Here is a 12,131-nt window from a genome sequence, read left to right on the forward strand (position 1 = left end):
AAGCTGTTTTAGGGAAGGTATGAATCAGGTCCAATGCCATTTCTTCTCTTTTAACTTCTCCAAAATGTTTAATCCTATTTAGAAATTATTTTGAGAAAATAATTATCTTATGCTATTTGGTACACAGACCTAAAATGATTGCTACCAAAAGCTTTTACTTGCAGACATTTCTATAGGAAGCCACCCATCTCTTTTGATGCTTAAAAAATCTAATTAATTGAGTAGAGGCCATTATTTTTATTTCTCTCATAATGCTAGAGTAACTCCTTTAAGAAGGAACTGATAAATTCTAAACATTTTGTCCTTCAGAAGAGTACTGTGTTGAATACCTTTGAAATGTTTCCTGCATCTTTGTTTTCTTGTATAAGATGGAGTGCCATATCTGTTTGGATAAAGGAAATGAAAAAATTTAAGACTAGTATGTAACAAATTTTTATTTATTTCCCATAGAACTTGGACTTTTAGATAATCTTTCCATCATTGTTATGCATCATTTGAACTTGTTTTTCATATTTGTCTATTTTGATGATGGGGAATTATGAAATCACCACAGTACATCAATCATTTGATAGATTATTTTATAACTATTAAAGAATATTTTTGAATAATTTTTATTAATAAAAATATTTATGTTTAACTGAAAGAAAAACAAAAACTAGTGTCCAGCATTGTTTGCAAAACCTAAACCAAGGAAACATGCATTATAGAGGTTGGAAAGATATATCCCCCCAAAATTAACCATGGTATTTTTTCTGAAATTTCCAAATTTCTAAAATAAATATGGATACATATGGATAGCAGAAAACTATAATTTAAAAAAGAGAAAAATTTAAACAGGTACTTAATTATGTTAGAAAAATTCAGTCATAGTAAAAAAAAAAAAAAAGGAAAACCTCAGTTTAAACTGTGTAAGCAACTTCTTTAGGCCTAGAGATTACACATTGATTCTGAGTTGCACAGCATGCCCATTAAGATATTTTCTACATCCTAAGTGATGTCATAACAGATAACTATAACTTTAAAAAAAATTGGTGAGGGGCCTTATTTGGCTTTTTCCTATTCCCTAACATTAATAAAATAGGTTGAATAAAGTATTAATTAAATTTATTCTCTGCCAAGAAAACTAAAAAAATTTCATTCCTTGAAACATCATTCTGATGTGATTTATTTGGGTGTTTCTCTTAAGTAATGTTGGATATAGGATTTTGAGGATCCCCTGTGACTTGGGGAGAAGGATGGAATGGGAAAAGAACTTAGTTCTTGAGAAGTAAGCTTAGAAAGATGTCCAGGAAACAATGCCTTGTGATCAGGTCACTGAATTTCAGAAACAATGATGTTGAATACCAGTTTTAACTTGTTTCCTGTCCAGTGCTATGATCCTTCCCCCGCCCCCCATTATTTTTAGACCTTTAGTCAAACTCTATTTTTCCTGGATTAGTGGTTTTGTGGAAAACAAATTGCATTTGCATTCATTATTTGGGTGAAGCAGTTCAAGAAGAGGAGAGCACTGCTTGTTGTAGATATAGAATATGATTGAGAGCTCCTTTTAATTGTTTAAATTAGATAGATGGTGATTTTATGCCAATTAATTTGGGTGATAGGTATATCTGTTTAGGTGAATTCTTTGGGGAGTCCTACAGTATGGAGTGGGACTGAGTTACAAGTTAGGTTGTAGAGTTACAATAAGAAAACTGAATAGCTCAATGTCTTCTACATTTTCATTATATGGTTCCAAAATTTCTGAATTTATTGTGAATTTCAACATGCTACTCATATTCACATAAACACATGCAAATTCTGAGTTTGAATCAAATGCAATAATTTTTAGATGATTTTATAAAATAAAACCTTTTTTCTTTTCTTACTAATTTAACAAATTCAAATTAAATATCAATATATAAAAATGCTTATAACAATGCCTAGAACCTTATAAGTTTTTATTCTCATTCTTATTATTTATAACCAAGAGTTAATGTGCCTAAATAAGGTCTTTCTACTATATTATCAATAAGACATGATAGCATGAACAAAAGTCTGGATAAAGCCATTAGAATATGTTTGGAGTGAGGATTCCAGCAAGTATCTGATTATAGACTGAGAATGGGGTAGGACACATCTTCAAGACTTCTGATTGGTTATTTGAAATACAGTAATGGATCTAATATAATTAAGTCTTCAGGGATTATTCTTGAAGTTTTCAAAAGTTTTGAACATCTTTCCTCTGAAGCAATTTGAAGTTATGGCTTAGAAAATTGCATAAGTCCCTGAGAGCAAGAAATATTTAAATGCCCTTCCTGAGCCTGGAGAAGATTCTTTGGAGAATTTCCTGAGTCTTTAGAATGGGGCAATATTTCGACCTGAGCTGGAAGGGCAAATGAACCTTCCAGATTCTCAAAGACTCATTTTCCTCTTACTTTGAACTAGCAGAACCAAAATACATTTCCTTTGTAATCAATATTGGCTGTACTGTATAGGTTTTAAAACAATTTTGAAATAGTAACTTTGCCATCAATGTTTTCCAGACAACAAATCCTGTGACACTCTGGCTCCTCAATGGTAACACCTTCAGAAGTTCATCAACCTCATAGAACATTTCGTACAAAAGGTTGCAAATAGAAGATCAAGGCAAAACAATCTGCTGTGTGTTGCATCCTAAGAGGTGAGTTGACCTTACATTTAGAGGTAATTGCTGAAAACATGCTACTAACAAATCCAAGGGGATGTCAGTCTAATGAACTGAGTTGAAATAGGCTATGTGTTTTGGGATAGGATATTTCTTTTACCATAGAGAGTCTAAAGAGAATAGGACTAAAATCATTCTAAGAGGATTTTCTTGGATATAGTAAGAAAATAAAGAAAAAAATGAAAAAAATGACCAAAAAGTAATTTGAAATACAAAGTAATTTAAGTATCCAAAAAGATTGGTATTTAGGTCTAGAATTTATCTTACAGGGAATAGAGATTCATTTAGTCCGAATATACTTTACTGGTTCCTTACGTCAGTACAAGTGCCTTCATGTCTAATGTTGTCATTTCTCACTGGTGCAATAAGGTTGCTGTAAAATAGGCAGCGGACTTGTACCCTTGATCCAGAATGTAAAGGCTGGTGTCACCAATGTTTTGATTCTGTAACAATATACCTCGTAGCACTAATTATGTTCCCTTTGGTTCAGTTAGCAAATGTATGTCCAGTGCTAATCACGAGCAGATAGTCCCTGTCCTGGGGCTTCTACACTGAGGATGCTATTTGGAAAACTTCATTACTTGCTCTTGAATACATCTTTTGATCTGTGCAAAAAGGAAATGAAGAAGAACAATGAGTTCTTAGCTAACAGGAAATAATTTTGACTTTCATCGTTATGTATGCATCAGTATTTTGGGAATGGTTTTGAGAACTTTTAATTCTTCTTTCTTGTTGTTGGTAATGTATTCCTATGGTGACTTTAGACATACTATTTCACACACAGAAACACACACACACACACACACACACACACACACACACACACTTTCATTTAACTTTTAGATGAATGAATTGAAATAGCCTTTCTTCAAAACAATGTCAACCCCTTGAGTTCCTTATTTTAAATGTCATTGGCCTTTGCTATAGTTGTATAATGCCCTTCATTGCAAAGTGAGTAGAGTTTGGTATAATGTGCATCCATGTCATATCATAGATGTCATGAATATTAGTAGGTTGGTTGAGTAAGAAGAGAGCCACCTAACAGGTCTGATTATAAAAATTTAAAGGTATTCTTGTAAGAGCATGAAACAGGGGACGGAAGTGTAAAAGGACTCAAAAAAAGAGTAAGTAAAGAGAAGATGAAGGAAACCAAAATAGTGCCTGCCATAGGGTAGGTGCTTTATTTGCATTGTTTAATTAACTCTCCCCAGAACACCACAATGATGCTATTAAGGTCCTGTTATAGGTAAGGATATTGAGACACAGAAGTTAACTGCCCAAGGTCACATAGCTAGTTACTGGCCTTGTAAGCAGAGGGACCATGGATGAGTGACCCTAGCTCTGAGGTCATTGCTGGCCATAGACAGATTTAGTCCATATAGAAACCATGTAGAGTATGTGTCCATGTGCTCTGCACGGAGCCAGAGGCCTATCATTGATCCAATCCACTGAACAAAGGCTTTCAGTGAAGACTGAGGGAAGCAGTGTGGACTGAATTGACAGCTCGTGCAGGCCCCCGTCAAGATAGGGTTGGGAAGAAGCAGAACTGGGGAAATAGGAGGTGGAGTCCCCTGTGGCTAATTCTGCAACACAGACTTGCACCACACCCTCTTGTTAGGTGGTGTGGTACTTGAGCTTCTGTCTGATAATTGTGAAAGCCATCTCACAGCAAGTTTCCCTCCAAGCTTGATAGCTGCCTACTCCTCTCTGTGGTTGGGGATGTGGAGGGGGTAATTGTGTTTATTGAATTTTAATATTTTTAACATCCTGTGACTTCATGCTAGAAGTTTTCTATTGTTTATAGAAACTTTGTGTAGAAAGACTTGCTCTAAAGCACATCTGTATGTCAGTAAAAATCTCAAATTCAATAAAACATACATGTTCTTTTTAATAGACAAAGTGAGCTTGCTTTGTGAGACAGTGAAATTGCTTTTCAGTCATCATTTACCAGGGAATTGGGATTTGGGTGACTAGCATTACGAAGGTGATCTGGGACTCAGAGTAAAAGAAGCACGTATTTTTACGGTGTGAAAGAATCTCAAAGTATAAAAGGTAGAATTGATTGAAATAAGGACAAAATAGAATAAAAGTTGAAGTGCCCTAATAATGACAAAAGGTAATATAGGTAATTAGAAGCTAGTTGAAATACTCCTAAAGGATTCAATTCAGACCTAAAATTTTCTGTCAGTCTGCTGAATAAGGAGAAATGGTCTACATGTTAAGTGCCTATTTGCTTTGTGAATGAATTAGAACACCTTCAATGGATTTTGTGTCCATGAATAAGGATATTGCTATAAATTAGTATGTGTGTTGGGGCAGGGGAGAGCAGGTGGGCAAGCTCTATTTCTGAGGGAAAATTAAAAGGAGTGGTCTGAGACTTTTAGTCAAGCTTTGAATGCAAAACCTACCTTTCCTGACCCCTGAATGATGGCAGTAGTTATTTCCCGAGGATTCACCCAAGATAAGAGGTGTCAATGAACTTTTAGAAGGTGTCCCTTTGATCATAGTGTTTCTTTCAGTTGGATTTAAGAAGCAACTAGTTAAAATGGCAACTAAATGTGTTTGCATTAGGAGAATGAGAAGACAAATCACCCACTTGTAGACAAAATATGTGTCATATATCTGATTAATGATTCATAGCCAGAATATGTAAAGGAATCTCAAAACTCAACAATAAGAAAACAAACAACCCAATTAAAAATGATCAAAATACATGAAGGACACTTTACTATAGAGAAAATAAAGATGGGAAAAAATTCCCCAAATGTTAGTCATTAAGGAAATGCAAACTAAAATTATGATGAAATATCACTACATACCTATTAGGATGTGTAAGAAATATATATACTGACAATAGCAAGTGTTGATGAGGATGGAAAACAACTTGAAATCTCATACACTTCTTGTTGGAGTGCAAAAATGAGATAGCCACTATGGAAAACTGGCAGTTTCTAGTAAATTTAGGTAGGCATATCTCATATCATCCAGCATGTTGCTCATGGATATTTGCCCTAGAAAAATGAAAATTGATCACACAAAAATCTGGGCATGAATATTTATAGCAGCTCTACTCATAATTGCCCCAAATTGGAAACAACTCAAATGTCTTTCAACAGGTAAATAGATAAACAAACTATAGTACATCCATACAGTGGAATACTATTCAGCAATAGCAACTTGGATGAATCTCAAAGGCTTTATGCTAAGTGAGAGAAGCCAGACACCTGTGGCTCATATATTTCCATTTATATGACATTCTGGAAAAGGTAAGACTGTAGGGATAGAAAAATATTAGTCTTTTCCAGGATTTATGAGTGGATGGAAGGGTGGCTATAAAGAGAGAGCACAATGGAGATTTTATGGTGATTGGAGAGTTTCATGTCCTGATTATGGTGATAATTACATGAATCTATATATGTTTTAAAATTCATAGAACTGAATACGGAAATAGACAAAATCAATTTTATTGTATAATTATTTAGAGCATACAAATTTAAAAATTATATCTCACCAAAAAATTATATATATGTTGTAACAAAAAGACTTCGCATTATTGGGCTTTACATAAATTGCACCTGTTTTTTGGGTGATCAGGCAGTCAATAAACACTGCTTGGGTTTATTGCTAACCATTCTCCCATTAGATTGATACACTTATTTTTGGTGTTTTATTATGCAGTGGGTTACTGTTGAGTTTCCTTCACCCAGGACCTAGATTGCCTTTCCAAGTTAACCCAATCTCAGATATAATGGATTCCATATTGATTTTATAGCTCATTAAAATACCAGATAAATTATGGGAAAAAAAGCAAGCTTGAGCTTGAGTCTGGCCTTTGCTACATGTTAATTTTAAATATATGACTGCAGGCTAAAATAAACTCTCTTGCTTTAGCTTAGATACATTTCTTATCTTTAAAATGATAATTATTGAGGCGTTTAAATGAAGAAATGTATGAAGTTGCTGGAACAGAAAGAGTAATTGATACAATAGCTTCTCCCTCATAATTCTCTTTCTAAATTTCTTTACTCCCTTTCCTTTTTTCCCTTCTTCTCCTTCCCTGTTTTCTTTTTTCCTTCTTATTGAGTTCATGGAAGACTTTTATATTTATGCATTGGTGAACTTGGAGTTACCATAGTAAATAAATTATTATTTTTTAAAAAATTATTTGAGCCCTAACTGGTTTGGCTCAGTGGATAGAGCGTCGGCCTGCGGACTGAAAGGTCCCAGGTTCGATTCCAGTCAAGGGCATGTACCTTGGTTGCCGGCACATCCCCAGTAGGAGGTGTGCAGGAGGCAGCTGAGCGATGTTTCTCTCTCATCGATGTTTCTAACTCTCTATCCCTCTCCTTTCCTCTCTGTAAAAACTCAATAAAAAATTTATATTTAAAAAAAAAAATTATTTGAATTTTTACAGGTAAAAGAGAAAATATATTTAAAAAAAATTATTTGAATTTTTACAGGTAAAAGAGAAAAAGTGAAATGGAATGGGAAAACCAAACCATTCTGGTGGAATTCTTTTTAAAGGGGCTTTCTGGTTACCCAAGGCTTGAGCGGCTCTTTTTTGTGCTAATCTTAATAATGTATGTGGTCATCCTTCTGGGCAATGGCACCCTTATTTTAATTAGCATTGTGGACTCCCACCTTCATACCCCTATGTACTTCTTCCTGGGGAACCTCTCCTTCTTGGACATCTGCTACACTACCACCTCCATTCCTCCCACACTGGTGAGCTTCCTCTCAGAAAGAAAGACCATCTCCTTTTCTGGCTGTGCGGTGCAGATGTTCCTTGGCTTGGCCATGGGGACAACAGAGTGTGTGCTCTTGGGCGTGATGGCTTTTGACCGCTATGTGGCTATCTGCAACCCTCTGAGATATCCTGTTGTCATGAGTAAGAAATCCTATGTGCCCATGGCAGCTGGGTCCTGGTTTGCAGGGGCTATCAACTCTGCAGTACAAACTACACTTGTGGTACAATTGACGTTTTGTAGGAATGTCATCAATCATTTCTCCTGTGAAATTCTGGCTGTCATGAAGATGGCCTGTGCTGACATCTCAGACAATGAGTTCATCATGCTTGTGGCCACGACATTGTTCACATTGATGCCCCTGCTCTTGATTGTCATCTCTTACTCATTAATCATCTCCAGCATCCTCAAGATCCGCACTTCTGACGGGAGAAGCAAAGCCTTCTCTACTTGCTCAGCCCACCTCACTGTGGTGATAATATTCTATGGAACCATTCTCTTCATGTACATGAAGCCCAAGTCTAAAGAGACACTCAATTCAGATGATTTGGATGTTACTGACAAACTTATATCCATGTTTTATGGAGTGATGACTCCCATGATGAATCCTTTAATCTATAGCCTCAGAAACAAGGATGTGAAGGAGGCAGTAAAACATCTACTTAGAAGAAAAGTTTTTTAACAAGTAAATGGGGAATGGACAGGTAATTTTTATAATCACAATGAGAAAATCAGTTTGGGAAATCAAAGAGTCAAAAAGATAGGTTCTTGCTGCTGTGTCAAATTTCTCTCTCAATGCTTTCAAGCTTTAAAATAGTCTTTCTTGGTGTGGTGCACAATGAAAGCAAGTAAACCTCAGTGTTTTGGCAGTGGAGTCAGTGATTGTAGTTTGTTGTTGTTAATGATGAACTTGATTGTGAGGGCAAGTAGAGGGGTAGTGTAATAGGAAGAGAAGTTTCTAGGCAAAAAATGTTATATTAAGTGTTAAAACCTTAAAAAATACTTTTGATACAATTTCCAAAGTCAATTTCACACTTCCTTATTTTCTTTACAACAAAGAATGAAACCTGATTTCAGATTTTTAAAACTCAGCTAAAATTAGAAATTTTCATATTGTAGTTACTGAAATACTTTATTTGGAGTCTATTCAAATATGTAATGGTGATTGTCTTCTGTCTAGGTAGCTGTAACCTATTAAATGTTTTGGTTCTAAAATACTGCTATTTTTATAACTTTTTGTTCATCTTTAACTAGGAAGCATTAAATTATTATTCTTTTCTGCTTTCAATATATCTGTGGTAAGCTTCTTTCCAAAGACCTTCTGATACATGGGATCTAACTGCTTTGGACTTGGAACCAAATAACTGATTTTTAAAGCTGTTTGAAAATTAAATGTAAACAATGTCTGAGTCAAATATTCACTGGTAATATAGAGCTACAATTTTTCCTCTGTCTCAGTGGCTCTTTATCCATGAATATGTTGCTGATCCAAGAGGAATTTGTTATTAATCTACCTTGTTATTAGATTTACCTTTAAGATGGTTTTTATATTTGATTTTTTTTATTGTTAACATGATTACAGATGTCCCCCATTTACCTCCTTTGCCCACCTGTACCCAGCCCCCACCCCCAAGCCTTTACCATACTTTGTCTGTGTCCATTTCTATGCATATATGTTCTTTGGCTAATCTCTTCACCTTCTTTTATCCAGTCCTCTCCCCCACCTCCCTCCCTTCTAATATTTGTCAATCTGTTTAATGTATCCAAGCATAATGGAATATGATTCAGCCATAAAAAAAGAAGGAAATCTTACCTTTTGCAAAAGCATGGGTGGGCCTGGAAAGTATTATGCTAAGTGAAATAAGCTAGTCAGAGAAAGACAAGTGCCATATGATTTCACTTATATGTGGGATTTAATGAGCAATATAAACTAACAAAGTGGAGACAGACTCATGGATACAGAGGGGAGGGAGCTGGGGCCTGGGTGAGAAGTGTGTAAGGGTTAAGCAAAGAAAAAAAAAGACTCATGGACACAGATAATAGTATGGTGCTTGCCTGAGGGAAGGGGCATTGGGGGGAAATAGAAGAGAGTAAAGGGATAAATGGTGATTGAAGGGGACTTGACTTGGGGCAGTAACCACACAAAACAATATATAGATGATGTAGAATTGTATACCTGAAACCTATATAATTTTATTAACTAATGTCACCCTAATAAAGTCAATAAAAAATAGATCATCAGAACAGAACAAGAGGCCCAAAACAGAACTATGGAAAAATGGTCAATTAATTTATGTGAAAAGTAACACTGTAGTGCAGTGGTGAAGGGCTCTTTTCAATACATGATGTTGAGGCAAATAGTATTCATATAGTAAAAAATAAATCTTGACTTTTGTCTCATACCACACAACAAAATTAATTCCAGATGGATTGTATATGTCTTTATCAAAGGTGAAAATGTAAGGCTTTTAGAAAGTAAGGTAGGGGACTTGAACTAATTAGGATATTCTATGGATAGAAAATAGGATAGAAAAATGAATAAAATTGTGATTCTTTTAAGAAGGGTAAAAGCCCAAGTGAGTTAATGTTGGATAGGTAATGTAAGTATCTATTGTTATGTCAGTGTTACATTTATACAATGATCCTATATAATAAAAGACTGATATGCAAATAGACCGAATGGCAGAACGACTGGTCGCTATGAGCATACTGACCACCAGGTGCAGATGCTCAATGCAGGAGCTGCCCCCTGGTGGTCAGTGCACTCCCACAGGGGGAGTGCAGCTTCGCCAGAAGCTGGGCTTATGGCTGGCAAGTGCAGCGGTGGTGGCGGGAGCCTCTCCCCGGCCTAAGCCGTCCCAGCTCCTGGACCACGAGAGGGCGCAGGCCAGGCTGAGGGACGCCCCCCCCCACTTCCCCTCCCACCCGAGTGCACAAATTTTATGCACTGGGCCTCTAGTGCAACATAATAATCATAAAATTTTAGTGGCATACCAAAATAAACATTTATTAAATTCTATGAGATAATAGTTTATCTGGGTTGGAGCCAGGTGATCTTTGCTAGATTATCTTTGTATCTCAAATCAGCTATGTGTTGGCTTGTTTTGGGACTCCCTAATTTGTTGAAGATTGACTGACAGCTGGCTCACCTAGGGTGACCCAATTCCTCCAGCTGGCTAACTTGGACATATTCTCATGACAGTAGCAAGGATGGAAGGGAGAGGGCTAACTTAATTGTGCAAGTGCTTTACAAGTTTCTACTTGCATTATATAACCAAACCAGGTCATGTGCCTAGGGCCAAAATCAGACGAGGTAGACCTAGGAAGAAGCAAATAACCAGGGTCACTAATGCAATTAATGGACCACAACTGTATAAGATCACTTAGCTAATTGTAGTTGAGCTAAAGTTTAATTCATAACTTTAAAAACATTTATTGATTTTAGAGAGGGAGGATGAGAGAGAGAGACAGAGGTAGAGAGACATTGATATTAGAGATATTTTGGTTAGTTGCCTGCTGTATGCACACGAACTGGGGATCGAAACTGAAACCTAGGTCTGTGCCCTGACCGGGAATCAAACTCGAGACCTTCCATGCATGGGATGATGCTCCAACAAACTGAGCCACACAGGCCAGGGCTCAATCCCTAACTCTTTTACTTTAAGTCCAATACTCATTCCAATGAATTGCACCATCAGGTATCCTATATAATAAAGAGGTAATATGCAAATTAACCCTCACACCCTCACAAGATGGCTGACTACAAACAAGCTGGCAGGGGGGTTAGTGAGGGATGACCAAATGACTGAACAAGCAGGCTGCATGGGGCAACCAGGCCAGCAGGGGGCGTGAGTGAGGGAAGACCAAACAACTGATAAAGCAGGCTGCATGGGGTGACCAGGCTGGCAGGGGGAGGTTAGTGAGGGATGACCAAACGACTGAACAGCAGGCTGTGTGGGGCGACCAGGCTGGCAGGGGGATCGTGAGGGGCAACCAGGCCGGAAGAGGGGGCAGTTAGGGGCAACCAGGCCAGCAGGGGGGCAGTTGGGGGCAGTACGAGGTGACCAGGCTGGCGGGGGGCGGGGCAGTTAGGAGCAACCAGGGCGGCAGGGAGGGGGCAGTTGGGAGCGACCTGGCTGGCAACAGGGGGCAGTAAGAGGCAACCAGGCCGGCAGGGTGGGAAGTTAGGGGCAACCAGGCAGGTGGGGGAGGTGAAGTTGTGGGTGACCATGCCTGCAGGGGGGGCAGTTGGGGGCGATCGAACCAGCAGGGGGGGCAGTTAGGGGTGATCAGGCCAGAAAGAGGAGGCAGTTGGGGGCAATCAGGCCGGCAAGCAGAGTGGTTAGGGGCGATCAGGCAGGCAGGCAGGCGAGCGGTAAGGAGCCAGTGGTCCTGGATTGCGAGAGGGATGTCCAACGCCAGTGGTCCAGGATTGTGAGAGGGATGTCCAACTGCCGGTTTAGGCCCAATCCTGGGAATCGGGCCTAAACCGGCAGTCGGACATCCCCCAAGGGGTCCTGGATTGGAAAGTGTGCAGGCTGGGCTGAGGGTCCCCCCCACCCCGTGCATGAATTTTGTGCACCGGGCCTCTAGTCCTATCTAATAAAGACAGAATATGCAAATTGACCATCACTTTGCGACAAAGATGGCAGCGCCCACAGCCAATAAGGAGGATATATGCAAATTGACATGACAAAGATGGT

At 38.1% G+C, this 12,131-nt stretch overlaps 1 protein-coding gene across 1 annotated transcript; it reads left to right on the forward strand.

Annotated features, from left to right (window-relative positions):
- The first annotated feature begins 7,143 nt into the window (after nt 1–7,143).
- Nucleotides 7,144–8,204, forward strand: LOC102255651 (olfactory receptor 13C9). The gene has a single exon (XM_005859830.2). It carries the CDS (start codon nt 7,163–7,165, stop codon nt 8,108–8,110), a length of 948 nt encoding a protein of 315 aa, XP_005859892.1. The 5' UTR covers nt 7,144–7,162; the 3' UTR covers nt 8,111–8,204.
- Nucleotides 8,205–12,131: the final 3,927 nt, after the last annotated feature.

The sequence above is a fragment of the Myotis brandtii genome, unplaced genomic scaffold (assembly GCF_000412655.1).
Source record: "Myotis brandtii unplaced genomic scaffold, ASM41265v1 scaffold13, whole genome shotgun sequence".
NCBI classification, from domain to species: Eukaryota; Metazoa; Chordata; class Mammalia; order Chiroptera; family Vespertilionidae; genus Myotis; species Myotis brandtii.